Source organism: Coregonus clupeaformis, chromosome 15, assembly GCF_020615455.1.
Source record: "Coregonus clupeaformis isolate EN_2021a chromosome 15, ASM2061545v1, whole genome shotgun sequence".
Taxonomy (NCBI): domain Eukaryota; kingdom Metazoa; phylum Chordata; class Actinopteri; order Salmoniformes; family Salmonidae; genus Coregonus; species Coregonus clupeaformis.
In genome coordinates this window covers 9130720-9146760 of record NC_059206.1, presented here as the reverse complement: position 1 = coordinate 9146760, position 16041 = coordinate 9130720, and the positions used below count along the sequence as shown (strand labels likewise).

Sequence of the window (16041 nt, the reverse complement as noted above, 5' to 3'; positions counted from 1 at the left end):
AGGAATTACTCGCATTGTTAGCAATGTTAATCTAGGAAATATATGTGTAATCTGGTCACAAAAATAGACCACGAAAAACAAGTTATTTCCTATATCAGTGGAGGCTGGTGTGTGGAGCTATAGGAGGACGGGCTCATTGTAATGGCTGGAATGGAATGGAGTCAAACATTTCCATATGTTTGATGTGTTTGATACCATTCCATTTATTCCATTCCAGCCATTACAATGAGCCCATCCTATAGCTCCACACACCAGCCTCCTCTGGCCTATATACTGTTACAAATGTAGCCTATAAATATTGGATTTAGTGTTGGATTTAGCTTCATGTGGACCGTGATGCCACACACAAATTAATTGACTATACCTATCAATAAGAAGGGTAGACATACTCACCAATGAATCAATTCAGAATTATGAAATTAATGTTGACAAGGGCTTTCCTTACGGTGGGGCTCGAACTGGCACAGAACGGAGATCGCATCAATCCATCACCCTGTAAGATGCCAAAGGTGCCCTGGATTCAGTTGACCAAGGTTTCCGCTTTTGAACCATTCCAAACCGGGCGAGCCAAGTCAGAGTACATTTACATATCCAACTCAGGGCATTATGACTTGTGTTGGAAAATGGTTTTACTTTTGAAATGAGACGAAGCAAAGGTAGCCTAGTTCTATTAATGATTTACAGGGTGCTAACAGGATCTAGGTTTTTGCTTTGGTGATGAAATTGTAACTTCCTATTGTTATAAAATACATTTTACCAAGACAAATAGGATTTTTTATGTTCGGAATCAGTCAGTGGGGTCATTCTCTAGCATATCATTTAACATTATATCCAAAAAGTCGGATTTAGAAGCCTAATACATTGGATAAAAAGCACCGAGCTCTGTTGACAGCAGAGCAGGTTTATATTCTAGTCATTTATTAGACACTCTTATCCAGAGTGACTTACAGGAGCAATTAGGGTTACATGCCCTGCTCAAGGGCACAGACAGGTTTTTTTTCTTCACCTAGTTGGCTCGGGGATTCGAACCAGTGACCTTTTGGTTACTGGGCCAACGCTCTTAACTGCTAGGCTACCGGACATTGTTTGAGGATTTTACATTTTTGTGGTTAAATTAGCATGACACGAGCTGAATTAAATGTAAAAAGCTTTGAAAATAAAAGCTTGGTATACGCTTGTTTTTGTGAGAAATCTTCGAAATGTAACAGGAGTTTTAAAGGAATGCCATAGGTGGTTTGAAGTCAGATACAAATCTGATTCTGGTAATGCGACTTGTGTCTGAATGGGGAAATCAAATGTATTTGGCCTCAAGCTGTTTTTAGACCGTTATTTGGCATGCCTTCGTTGCTTGCTACGCTAGCTACTCTGTTGACAGTTGGACAATTACATGTGGTCGCTAACTAGCTTATTAGTAGTTTACATACAAATGAGTGAATGTACTAGAAAGCTAAACAGCTAGCTAGTTGACTGCTGTGGCTAGCCAAAAAGCATTTTGAAAGTTGAATCATCTTATCCTTTGAGGCTTTGAACGTGTTCTTACACTATGTTTTAGAATATTCAAATCAACTGGGAAACATCCATGGCAGGCATTGTTGTCACCTTAGCTTGCTAGCTAATTTCCCCCCAACATCAGACACCCCCCAACATCGGACAACCCCTCAACTTCGGACACCCCCCAACATCGGACACCCCCCAACTTCGGACACCCCCTAACTTCGGACACCCCCTAACTTCGGACACCCCCTAACTTCGGATCCCCCCCAACATCGGACACCCACTAACTTCAGACACCCCCTAACTTCGGACACTCTCTAGCGGTTGGAGGACTAAATCACCTCGAGATCAACATTTAAATGGACTGGAAAATAACGGTAAGTTTTGCGACTAATGACACCCTTCTAGCTAGCTGACCACTGATTTTCATTGCAATTTATGTACGTTAAGTTAGGTTTTGAGAGTTTTCAAAAAAGTTATATACAGTGGGGGAAAAAAGTATTTAGTCAGCCACTATTTGTGCAAGTTCTCCCACTTAAAAAGATGAGAGAGGCCTGTAATTTTCATCATAGGTACACGTCAACTATGAAAGACAAATTGAGATTTTTTTTCCAGAAAATCACATTGTAGGATTTTTATGAATTTATTTGCAAATTATAGGGGAAAATAAGTATTTGGTCACCTACAAACAAGCAAGATTTCTGGCTCTCACAGACTTGTAACTTCTTCTTTAAGAGGCTCCTCTGTCCTCCACTCGTTACCTGTATTAATGGCATCTGTTTGAACTTGTTATCAGTATAAAAAGACACCTGTCCACAACCTCAAACAGTCACACTCCAAACTCCACTATGGCCAAGACCAAAGAGCTGACAAAGGACACCAGAAACAAAATTGTAGACCTGCACCAGGCTGGGAAGACTGAATCTGCAATAGGTAAGCAGCTTGGTTTGAAGAAATCAACTGTGGGAGCAATTATTAGGAAATGGAAGACATACAAGACCACTGATAATCTCCCTCGATCTGGGGCTCCACGCAAGATCTCACCCCGTAGGGTCAAAATGATCACAAGAACGGTGAGCAAAATCCCAGAACCACACGGGGGGACCTAGTGAATGACCTGCAGAGAGCTGGGACCAAAGTAACAAAGCCTACCATCAGTAACACACTACGCCGCCAGGGACTCAAATCCTGCAGTGCAAGACGTGTCCGCCTGCTTAAGCCAGTACATGTCCAGGGCTGTCTGAAGTTTGCTAGAGTCCATTTGGATGATCCAGAAGAGGATTGGGAGAATGTCATATGGTCAGATGAAACCAAAATAGAACTTTTTGGTAAAAACTCAACTCGTCGTGTTTGGAGGACAAAGAATGCTGAGTTGCATCCAAAGAACACCATACCTACTGTGAAGTATGGGGGTGGAAACATCATGCTTTGGGGCTGTTTTTCTGCAAAGGGACCAGGACGACTGATCCGTGTAAAGGAACGAATGAATGGGGCCATGTATCGTGAGATTTTGAGTGAAAACCTCCTTCCATCAGCAAGGGCATTGAAGATGAAACGTGGCTGGGTCTTTCAGCATGACAATGATCCCAAACACACCGCCCGGGCAATGAAGGAGTGGCTTCGTAAGAAGCATTTCAAGGTCCTGGAGTGGCCTAGCCAGTCTCCTGATCTCAACCCCATAGAAAATCTTTGGAGGGAGTTGAAAGTCTGTGTTGCCCAGCGACAGCCCCAAAACATCACTGCTCTAGAGGAGATCTGCATGGAGGAATGGGCCAAAATACCAGCAACAGTGTGTGAAAACCTTGTGAAGACTTACAGAAAACGTTTGACCTGTGTCATTGCCAACAAAGGGTATATAACAAAGTATTGAGAAACTTTTGTTATTGACCAAATACTTATTTTCCACCATAATTTGCAAATAAATTCATAAAAAATCCTACAATGTGATTTTCTGGATTTTTTTTTCTCATTTTGTCTGTCATAGTTGACGTGTACCTATGATGAAAATTACAGGCCTCTCTCATCTTTTTAAGTGGGAGAACTTGCACAATAGGTGGCTGACTAAATACTTTTTTCCCCCACTGTATGTACACATTTTGTGGGACACGCTGCATATTGTAAAATTTGACGGCGCGACAGACCACACATCATTTAATATCAAACTTCTTACCTCTGAAATATAGCTAACGGATTTTCTAATGTTGCCAGCTTAGTTGCTAAATGTTGATAGAACTGCTAAGACAGCAAAAAGGAAAGATATTGTAAGCGTTAGATAATACATATCACGAAAACAGCGGAATGTTGTCAAGCTTTATCGTATCCAAATTGGAGTCCTCTGCACAATCTGCAAAAATGTATTTGGAACTTTCAACCATTAACTTTTTGACACCTATCACTGTTGGTTATGTTTCATCTTACAACAGCTACATAGAGGCAGTATTTAGTCAAATATTACAATGTATGCATCAATATAAAACTAATTGGGACACAAATTTTCATTACAGATAACGTCAAACAAAAAACGTGGGTACACTTTCAGTTAGTGAAAACTTTCATCACCTTTCAATGCCTTAGCTTTAAAATGTAAATGTTTATACATATTCAGATTGAGTTATCTTTCTAAAATGTGTATAGCATGCCAAGTTATTTAGCTACATGTATTTACCACCACAGCATGGAGAAAGTCAAGAGGAAGCAGTGGAGTGAGGTGGACATGTTCCATGCCATGGAGGACTGCTGGGCAGGGATGGCTATCCGCCAGGCTGCCAAGGTTAGGCATCTTTTGTTTTTAGGAGATTACCACGTGTATGTGAATTTTATCTGCTAGTAACAGTTTTCTTATCTACCAAGGTGCATGGTGTACCTCGGCAGACCCTGGCGGACAGGCTGAGCGGCCGGGTGACCCATGGTTGTCGCAGTGGACCACCCACATTGCTTGCACCAGAGGATGAAAATTATCTGGTGCAGTACTGTATCTACTGCGCCAGCCATGGGTTCCCCTTCACCAGACAGAGGCTGATGAAATACGCCGACAAAATACGCAGGTATTTGGTGTTCTATGTGTTTATGTATGTAGATTGGTGGACTGACTGTTCTCAATGTGTGTGATGTAAATGTGGATGTGGATGGTGATGCCAAAACAAACATTTTCATCCTGGATGGACAATTATATATTCTATTCTATTGTAGGTTTCGGCACCCAGGGGAAACAATCCCTAAGTCATGTTTTGCAGAGGGGTCAAATACTTATTTCCCTCATTAAAATGCAAATCAATTTATAACATTTTTGACATGCGTTCAAATAAACCTACCATTAAAATTATAGACTGATCATGTCTTTGTCAGTGGGCAAACGTACAAAATCAGCAGGGGATCAAATACTTTTTTCCCCTCACTGTATGTGTGTATGTATATATGTATGTATGTACAGTGAGGGAAAAAAGTATTTGATCCCCTGCTGATTTTGTACGTTTTCCCACTGACAAAGAAATTATTAGTCTATAATTTTAATGGTAGGTTTATTTGAACAGTGAGAGACAGAATAACAACAAAAAAATCCAGAAAAACGCAGACCCTTCTCCAGTCCCAGCCCTAGCTCTAAACTAGAACCCCTAATAGAGGGGGAGGAGGGGGGCTGATAGCGAAGCACCTGGGGCACATCTTTACTGTCCTGAAGTATCGGCTGGACCGATACAGAAGCCTCCCTGTGGTCGCCACATGCCTCACCGGGGAGGAATACACGCGCCAGTGGCAGGAGAGGGGTGAGAAGGAGAGGGCCGAGGGCCGAGGCAGAGGAGAGAGAGCGTCGGGCAGCCCTCAGAACACAGAGGGCACAGGAGAGGGCTGCCATGGATGAGACCATTGACGCCACCGCCTCTGATGGACCCCCTGCTGGAACCACTCCTGACAGCTGTATCACCACTGCCAGTGCCTCCAAGTGTGCAACACCTGTAGGAGCCGCCGGAGTCCCCAGCTGCAGAAGAAGGCCACGTGCCTGCTCTCCCGGCCACACCATCGTCGGCCCCTCAACCCCACCGTTACAAACACCAGCTCCTCCAAGCCATCGTCGGCGGTTTTGTCCACCACCACCACGATGCACACCACCCCCCCTTTCTGTCACCACCAACACGGCCTCCTCTGGACCAACTGCCTCCTCCGTCTCCCCTGGTCACACCACCATAGCAGCCTCGTCTGGTGTCCCTGCCCCCTGCAATTTGAATACAGCCACCTCCACAGGTAAACACATGTTAAATTACGAAAAAATGACTGTTATCTGTTTTATAAAACAGCAATGTAAAAAAAAAAATCTCTCTCTTTACATATCTACAGTCCATAGCACCAGCCCTCAAGTCATCTCCACCTCCTCCAAAACCTCTGCAGCTTCCTCCAGAGGTATTGATGTAAAAAAAAAAGTTATAAAGGGTTTTCATGAAACATGCTCTGTCTAACACTACTTTTTCTCAAACTGCAGCACAGAAAAATGAAGAGAAAAGCTCCAGCGGTCACGTCTGTCACGCCACCCTTGGCACCGCCCTTGGCACCGCCCTCAGGTACTTCATCATCTGTTTTTCTTTCTCTCTGTTGTTTCAATTACTATTGTTGTTGAAGAACTTCTACATTTTTTGCAAAACCATGTTAATCAATTTGATTATTATTTGATTATTTTATAAAAGAAGACACCACCTCGCTGCTGGGAGCGCGATCCGCCTGCAAGCTCCTCTCAGGAGTGTAGATCCGAGGTGCCATGGTTGTGCTGTGACTTCTGCCAGCACTGGTTCCACTGCAGGTGTGTGCAGTGGGATCCAGAGGTAGCGGTGTAGCTGGAATATTATTGTGATTTTTGTGACAATATAGGGATGGAGGTAGAGATTTAATTGTTTGTTTTGTTTGTGTTCATATTAAATTATTTATTTGTACAAAAAAATACATGTATAAAATATAATATATACATATTTATTCAACCCATCTTGTGTATTTCTTCCTTTACTTTCCAAGTGCATCTCTGCAACACAAACTCCAACAGTGTTTTCATTGTTTATGTCAATGCACATTACTGAAATTAAAGTTTTATTTGATGTAAATTATTCATACTCATTTATATTTAGTATTCAACTGTTATCTACTTTCTCAAAACACAAGATTAATCTGTAAAACAAATGAGACATTACAGTCGTGTGGGGGGGGTTGTCAAAACCATTTATTTATTTTTGCTTTGGGGAGGGTTGTGTGGTTTGTTATTGGGCAAAGGGGAGGGTAGTATGTTTTTATTGGGCAAAGGGGAGGGTAGTATGTTTTTTTTCCCTGGTTTACATTCACTTTTCTGCTTCCCTGTAAACAATGGCTTGACTTATATTTGATATTATTATTATAAAAGTTTAGAAATGTTTGGTAAGGCGTGGCTATTATTAAGCTTTAGCTTATGATGTGAAGGCAGTGCGCCACCGCGCTCCGACTGACTCCGACATTTAAACTTAAAGGTGAGGAAGTCTGTTTCAGGCCTACCAGAGTTACTTCTACAATATAACAATATAATGCTTATCACTTTTAAAAAATCTTTATATATATTTTTCTTACTGACAAAATCAATCAAGCAATCCAAACCTTGCAGCGGCCAATTTATGAATGGAAAGAGACATCTGTTACAAAACACCAAAAAGTTTAATGACATTCGGAGATTGTCAAGCCAAACCTTTGATACTGGGTCGGCCTACAAGGTAGGGAGGAATGTATTTTCTGTTTGTCGAGGTTCACAGTCTATTTGTTGTTGTGTTGAAAACACAAACCATGATATTGAAGTGCCTCAAGTCGGTATGGTTTGTTTATTGGTTGTGTGGTGCATTGGCACAGAAACCTGTTGGTGGAAAACTTGTTGCAAAATTGTTATATAATTATAAATATGGCATCAAAATGTTGAAAATCTGATATCACGAAATTTTTATGAACAAAAAATAAAATGATTGAAAAAGTATTTGTCAATTGTCATCATTAAGAAATCACCAGCTCAGTTTACAGAATGGTTTTAATTCATGATCGGTGTCAATGTTTAAAGCTGAAAAATACAGCAACGTACATCAATGCCAAGGTTAGAAATAACTTAGCAAAATATTCACAGGGCAATACAAGTGAGTGGTTGTCATTTTTCACAGTCACTACAGACACCAGAAAACTTTGTACACAAAATACATGCAACGTCCCCATATTTCATATCTACGTTTTACAAACAGGAAATCTGGCCGATACAAGTATCAAATTAAAATCACCAGACGAAGAAAGCAGACTAATATACTCACGGAGCGCTGAAATAAAAGACATGATAGCAAACCAAAAAGTGACTTCAAATGTATTATGTACATGACACAAATACATTTATAATGTATATGAAACAAACTGCTAACCCTAACCTCAGAGGATTTAGAGGAAGTTAACAGGGGCTAGACTTTGGGTTCCACTTGACAATGATTGAAGATGTGCATTCAATATGCTTCAATACAATGATCCATCAAATTGTATTGATTTTATTGACAGCTAATTCTGTCTGAAGAAAAAAAAATACCCTCTGCACATGGAGAGAAACAGTGATGTGTTTTAGCGTTTCAGGTGTTTTAACCAAGTACAAATAGAAATCAAATACAGGTGTACATTTCTAATCCTTCATTTGGGGGGTGCCCCCCATAATTTAGTTCTGGTCCACTGATACAGGTGGAAGAGAATGAGGATCTAGAGTGAAACAGACCAATCTGCTTTCCAAAAGTCTTTATGAAAATAAACATCTGTCTTTGAATAATCTTCTAATAACTTTCTAAGTTATATACACCGGCATTACAAAAACACTATCGTTGCCACACAATTCCAAAATCCCTCAATGTTCTATGTTTCAATGTAAAGTAATAATAAAATCACATGTGCAACTTTCAGACCTGTACAATGTGATACATTTATGACGACAACAGCACAAACAAGTATTTTCCATTGAGCTGGCAGAATAAGAACCGTAAGTCTGTGAAAGCAATGCAAGTCAATTGTAACTCAGTTTGTGTAAAGCACATAACTTTTCACATTTATGGACGTTTCAATATGCACGTGAAAACAGTTACAATCTGAAACTTGGGACGGTATTGTAGCAACGACACAGATCACTACAAAGTCAAACAAAGTTACTCTCTGGTTTCAAAAGAAATAGGTTTAGATAAAAGTGGAACTATGGAACACAATAGATGAGAGAGAGAGAGGCATTACTACACCGAACACCTATACGCAACTGCCCAAATAAAGGAAACGCTTGAGTAAATGAGGGATACAAAGTATCTTGGTGCTTCCACACAGGTGTGGTTTTCTGAGTTAATTAAGCAATTCACATCCCATCATGCTTAGGAATCACGTATAAAAATGCCCAGTTGCCCATTATTTTGGCTACCGTGGCTAGAAGAAGAAGATCTCAGTGACTTTGAAAGAGGGGGTCTCAAAGGGAGCACAGGGGGGTTTAAAGGGTCTGTGTGTCTCAGTCACCAGATCTCAAGCCCATTGAACACTTTCTGGAGCGGCGCCTGAGACAACGTTTTCAACCTCCATCAACAAAAGGTTGAATTTCTCGTGGAAGACTGGTGTCGCATCCCTCCAATAGAGTTCCAGACGCCTGTAGAATCTACGCCAAGGTGCATTGAAGCTGTTCTGGCGGCTCGTGGTGGCCCAACGCCCTATTAAGACACTTTATGTTGGTGTTTCCTTTATTTTGGCAGTTACCCGTATCTCTCTTTTTGTTCAGAATGCAGTCCTTCATAAAAAAAAACAATACTACATTATAGATATTTTAAACAACTCAATGATTGGCTCAGTCATACACACTTTGGTGGGTGGTAATTAATACAGAAAAATAACATATTTCTTTAAATAAATAGAAAATGAAGGTTGATGTCCTAACCACTTTTTACAGAGATGGATATTTTTAGTACCAAACGTGTTAAACCACAGGTAATCATTTTGACCTGGGTAAGATGTCACCCTTCTGATTGTCACATCATAGATGATTGGCGTTCAGCATACTTACAGGGGATGCATTTGGGACTATGGCTTCAATGAAATCAGTTCATTCACGAAATAATTTAGTTCTTATTTTCCAGCCATACATGATATCATGTCTTATGTTTGTTTTGGACATTTTAAACACATTAAGTCCACACACACAGATAATGTTTCAAATTGTAACCTTGTTGGCTTGTACTCATGGCATCGACGTCCCTTTTTTGCGTCTCTCAAAATAACAGGAAACCGAGTTTGTTGGTGTTGGTTTCCTTACCCTGTAAGCAGTCTATGGACAGCAATCCATGCTTCGGTTTAGTGACCCAGGCTGTTAACATAATCCCATTCAAGTCATTGGACCAATATTAGCATTTTCTGTGCATCATTTTCAAGTCTATAAATTACAATTTTGAACTTCACAATCAATTTTAGATACTTTTGCTAATATCGGTCCCATGACTTGAATGGGATTTGTGCCACAACTGCTAAATCGTTAGCATGAGGAAACAGTGCCAGGGAAACTAAACCAAAGCATGGATTGCTGTCATAAACTTGTCCATAGACTGCTCACAGGGTGTAATTTTGTAATATGTGTGAACTGTCCCTTGTAATCATACCATGGTATAATTTCCCATTGGCAACTAAAGATTAAATAAATAAATATTTTAAAAATATATTTACAATGAACTCACTGATGGTGCTGAAACCCACTGACTTGTCTGAAATCTCAACCAGATGAATACCATAAGATGCTAGGGTGATGCTTTGAAGAACTGAAGCCTTGGCAGATCTAATGTCTTCTTGACCCTTCTCTAAGCTGGCCTTTATCTGGTAGTGAGCTTCAAGCTGGTTCGTATACAAGAGGAAAATAGGTGACGTCTTTTCTATATGACGACGAATGTCATTGCAAGTGACCAAATACATTTCCCCTTGTTGGACAATAAAGTAGTGAATCAAACTAAAATGTTATGACAAAAGAGCAACGTAAAAATGTTCTGTGTGTTTGTTTCATTTCTGACTGGTAGAAAAACAGTCTTTATCACCATTTGTCATCTGAACCAATAAAGGCTTTTCTTGCTCAACCTACTTGGTGTTTAAAAAATTGGTCTTTAACTGGCAGACATTGTTTGTATGGCTATAATAAATAGAATGGGCTGACAGAGCAAGGGGTGGTTTAGGTTTGGCTGAGCCTCTGTATGTTAAATAACTAGTTATTCAGAAAGCTAAATCCTTTCTCCCTTATTTGAAAACTCAAAGAGTCATGACTTCTGCTGTAAAGTCCGCTGCATGACGCAAGGACCAGGGTCGACGATGAGCATCAGTCCGCAAGGACCAGGGTTGACGATGAGCATCAGTCCGCAAGGACCAGGGTTGACGATGAGCATCAGTCCGCTGCATGATGCAAGGACCAGGGTTGACGATGAGCATCAGTCCGCAAGGACCAGGGTTGACGATGAGCATCAGTCCGCTGCATGATGCAAGGACCAGGGTCGACGATGAGCATCAGTCCGCTGCATGATGCAAGGACCAGGGTCGACGATGAGCATCAGTGTCGCGTGTGTTTTGCAAGGTGTCCAGTCAACAGTGGTCTGAAACATTGGCTCAAATAGTTAGGGGGCCATCGCAGTGCTGATCTCCAAAGGGCCCAAATCTCTGGTCCCTGAGCCTACTTACCACAGTCTCTTAACACTGTCAGTCTTCTTCTACAGGTCTTTTTTTTTTTCTCCTTTCTTCTGAGCAAAACCCAACATGGGCCAAAGAAATATGAGCCTGCTCACATGTCTACAGCAGGGGAACAAACGACGACAAGCGAGAAAGCATTGACACGAAACAAGGGCGGGAAATATTCGTTTTCCTTTCTCTGGATAGAGAAACGTCATGGCACGTAGTCCTTGGCTAAAAAAGCTGCTGTGTGTGTCCAGTGGAAAAGAGCATCTGCTCCAGTCTGTAGAATCGGACACAGGACACACCTCTGCACTTCCTCACCCCCCCATTTCTTAGGATTCCACTCAGTTCCTCCGTTTCACCATTTTGTCAGAGTTTGTTAGACTCCCATGTAAATTGGACTTGGCACTGTCACTCCCCACTGGGCAAGCTCACAGGTCGTCCACTACTCAAATGACATTAGGTTGGTTGGTATCTGGTAAGACATAAGCAGAGTTCATTAAGTACATTAATGAAGCAATAAGGAATTAGGTGATTGACAGCTGTGGTCAGAATCAAATGGCACATTTTCCCAACATATACATTTTTTATTTATTTACTTAATTCATAACATTTTTGGCGTCATCCTCAATCATTTTCTAATGCATGTCCTACAATTGAATTGATGTTGTGTCTGTCATTTTTTAAAAATAATCTAATAAATTCAATTGATTAATGACAACATACCTGAGGTCTACCGCTCCTGCAAGCCTCCTCCAGGTTTTTGTGCCAGATGATTGCAGAGAATCTGGATCCCGTCTGGAACTTGTAAACATTACCTGTGAAGCAACAAGACAACCTTTTTATGCGAGTAAAGTACATGTCGGATGAAAAATGTCATGGAAACAGAACATTTGTAGACAAAACAAAATACGACAAGGTGGGATCTTTTTTGTGTTTGTAAAATGAATTCGGCAAGAAATCTCTGTGGAAATGCTTTTATGCGCAAATATTGATATAATAACCATTAAATTGAATTAAATTTGAAGTCACGCAATGACATGTGTTGTCCTCCCACTACGACTCGTCGATAAACCATGCAGTTTATTAGGCTACAGATGAAATAAGTTACGATGAACTTCACAGGGTGGGGAAAGTGCACGGTGATGAGCTTGATGCTCCTTTCCAATAAATATCGAGGGTCTTAATTCCAGGACAGAATTTTGGGAAACCCTGCCTTAGAGAGCTATTTATACATTGTCAGAAATGTCGAGATCAATGCTGGACCGGGGGCCTGAGTGAAAAAGTTTGGGAGGCCCTGATGTAGGCTATACCCATTTAACTTAATATTATTTATTCGCTACATGGGAATTTACCCACCAAAGTAATTTTTATGTGCACTACGTCATCACACAGCCTTTTATCTGCAACAAGTCAATATGATGGAAACATCTTCACGTGAAAATCTGGTGCCGATTGGATGGAAACCTAGCTACCGGTGCACAAAATTGATACAACCTCAACTGAAGAGACAAGGTCGTCCTCCGAATGACGAAAGTCATCATCGTGGTTGGGTGAGCAAAATAAAAAAAAGTACAACACCAAATTAGGACTATCTTTACCCGACAAAACCACGGACAACAACAGTTCATGTTCACGGCCAAGTCTGGATTCGAGAAGTGTGTACGTTCAACCCCCGTTCATTTGCCGTGAGAGCGTGCTTCACTTCCAAGCTCCTCTGACACAGGTGTCAATTCGCAAATTTGTGCTAGAAAACCAAACCCTATATGCCCCAGACATCCAGCAACACTTTTCCCTTCGAAATGAATATGTCCCGGGATCAACAATACAGTGTACAGTCACATCCAGAATTATTGGATCCCTTGATAAAGACTGTATAAAATAAATAATACAAATACTGAGCTACCGTATATTGTCTGCCGAATTCTTTGGGAAAATTATATTTTACACTAATACAATTTCACCTGTATAATTTTTTATTTATTTTTTTAAATCTCCAAGGCTCACCTTTATCCGGGTCGTTGAGGTGGAAGATGTTCGGTCTAGCGGGGTCATCAGGCAGGACCACCATCCAGCCCGTAACACATACCTTCTTACAGGCCGAAGATTTGTACTGCAGGGAAGACGTGAGATTAGATACACTGGATCAGATGCACGGCATCGCAAGTGTGTAACGAAAACAATACAGCCTTCTAGCCTCTAGAGGATGTCCTTTGTTTGGTTGTTGATCCACACGTCTTCTCCCACTTTTACTCACATTTCTTTATTTGCTACTCATCAATTGTTTCCACTACATTTCTTTCTAGTAAACTAAACATTGTTTCCACTACATTTCTTTCTAGTAAACTAAACATTGTTTCCACTACATTTCTTTCTAGTAAACTAAACATTGTTTCCACTACATTTCTTTCTAGTAAACTGAACATTGTTTCCACTACATTTCTTTCTAGTAAACTAAACATTGTTTCCTCTACATTTCTTTCTAGTAAACTAAACATTGTTTCCACTACATTTCTTTCTAGTAAACTAAACATTGTTTCCACTACATTTCTTTCTAGTAAACTAAACATTGTTTCCTCTACATTTCTTTCTAGTAAACTGAACATTGTTTCCACTACATTTCTTTCTAGTAAACTGAACATTGTTTCCACTACATTTCTTTCTAGTAAACTGAACATTGTGACTATTAGGACCATTATTTAGTTTGTGTTGAGATAAAAGACCTGCGGTAGACAGGTTCTTCAGGGGGTGTGTTAATTAGTGCACCCCCGTAGAAAACCGTAGAAAAACATTTTTGCAACTGAAAACGTTTGGCAACAAAAAACTGAAGTTTCTTATTGGACTAGTTCAACTTAGTCCCTCCCTGTTCCGTCCGTTTGCTCCCTAGTGAATACACCCATGGTCTCACTCACATGCTTCCTCTCGGAGGCCCTCAAAGCTTTGGCCCCGTAGAACGTCAGTGTCGAGCCAGAGAGAGTGATCCAAAAGCGCGTCCACGATGACAACTGGAGCACACCCACACAGATAACATGACAGTGTTGATTATAAGAATATACTATAGTATTTGTATAACAGTAAGAAAACGTTAAATGACAGAGAAAAGGAGTAATGAGTGGGTAAGAAAAAGTTGGAAAAGCATCAACTTGGACCAGGAGTCAGACAGAGAACACATCCATCCTTACCTTGGACCAGGAGTCAGACAGAAAACACATCCATCCTTACCTTGGACCAGGAGTCAGACAGAGAACACATCCATCCTTACCTTGGACCAGGAGTCAGACAGAGAACACATCCATCCTTACCTTGGACCAGGAGTCAGACAGAGAACACATCCATCCTTACCTTGGACCAGGAGTCAGACAGAGAACACATCCATCCTTACCTTGGACCATGAGTCAGACAGAGAACACATCCATCCTTACCTTGGACCAGGAGTCAGACAGAAAACACATCCATCCTTACCTTGGACCAGGAGTCAGACAGAAAACACATCCATCCTTACCTTGGACCAGGAGTCAGACAGAGAACACACCCATCCTTACCTTGGACCAGGAGTCAGACAGAGAACACATCCATCCTTACCTTGGACCAGGAGTCAGACAGAGAACACATCCATCCTTACCTTGGACCAGGAGTCAGACAGAAAACACATCCATCCTTACCTTGGACCAGGAGTCAGACAGAGAACACATCCATTCTTACCTTGGACCAGGAGTCAGACAGTGGACACATCACTCCTTACCTTGGGTTTTCGGCCCTCTTTCAGCAGGGTCTTCCTCCGAAGGGGCCCCTCGATAGTAACACTGCCCACCTCGCTGCACCCGTGGCACGGGTTGGCACCTGAGGGGCTGGGGGAGTGGTCAAAACCAAAGTCGTATGAGCAGTAGTAGAAGAGACAGTGGCTTCTCTAGTACCCTTTTCACACTACTGAACCAGGCCAAGCCGTACTGAGCAGGCCTGATTTCGCATTCCACCATAGTTGCTGGAACGAACCATATAAACAGAACATGATAGCGTGAAAAGGGTATAGGTTTCTGACGCCACTGTCTCTCTGGCAGAGCTCCCGAAAATGACCAGATATGGGTGTTGTGTCATAACGGGATGTTCCAGACGTGGACTGGGGCTTGCATGCTTTTTACTAACTTCCACTTAAGCTAAGATTAGAGCAGGGGTGTGACCAAAGGAAGCCTATCTGAAACACTCAGTCTTAATAAACAAGACTGGTGATAACAATAGGTACCCAGCGGGCCAAATTAGGCATGGAATGTCATAATTACGTCATTGTTCCATTGTAAACTGTTTTTCTGGTCATAGAGTGGTCAGGGAACCAGATTAAGACAAAGAAAATATGTATTCATGACATTATCAAGACATCAGGGAAAGCCTTCATATTTTTGGATATCTGGTCAGATAACAACCAAATAACGAGTTAATGATGTGTTATATGAGTTCCTTCCTTATATAATCAGTAAACAACAGGAATGATGTAATTCCAACCAATTTTGCCTTACTGTTTATAGGCACTTTAGCTATTCAGATTCTCTTGGGAGCCGGACGAGGGGAAGCATGGGATCGCCATGCCAACCAAAAGGGGACAAGCTGATGGTGATAAAGGTTAGCCTGGTCTCGACCACGTTCAGACCACATTCTGATCCCTCTGTAGCAGAGAGTCGATATTGGAACAGAAGGGCCAAAAGCTAACTTGAGATAATATGCGCATACCTTCAAGCTTTTGTGTAAACCATGCGTCGATATCAGTGGAAGAGTTGCACGTATGCACATGAGTTAGGATTTGGCCCATAGTGTCCGTCAATGAGTGCACGGTATATATTGGTCTCCCGAGTGGCGCAGTGGTCTAAGGCACTG

General features: G+C 41.3%; 1 protein-coding gene across 2 annotated transcripts in view; it reads right to left on the bottom strand.

Moving 5' to 3' along the window:
• Positions 1 to 9159: 9159 nt before the first annotated feature.
• LOC121581909 (ras-specific guanine nucleotide-releasing factor RalGPS1) overlaps positions 9160 to 16041 on the bottom strand; it is a 295729-nt gene continuing 288847 nt past the window's right edge. For both annotated transcript variants that reach the window (XM_041897302.2, XM_041897304.2), the window contains 5 exons: positions 14918 to 15023; positions 14088 to 14180; positions 13183 to 13288; positions 11902 to 11993; positions 9160 to 11650 (listed from right to left, as the gene is read on the bottom strand). In XM_041897302.2, the coding sequence (XP_041753236.1) occupies positions 11621 to 11650; positions 11902 to 11993; positions 13183 to 13288; positions 14088 to 14180; positions 14918 to 15023 (427 nt within the window). In that variant the 3' untranslated portion in view covers positions 9160 to 11620. The remainder of the gene's footprint in view (positions 11651 to 11901; positions 11994 to 13182; positions 13289 to 14087; positions 14181 to 14917; positions 15024 to 16041) is intronic.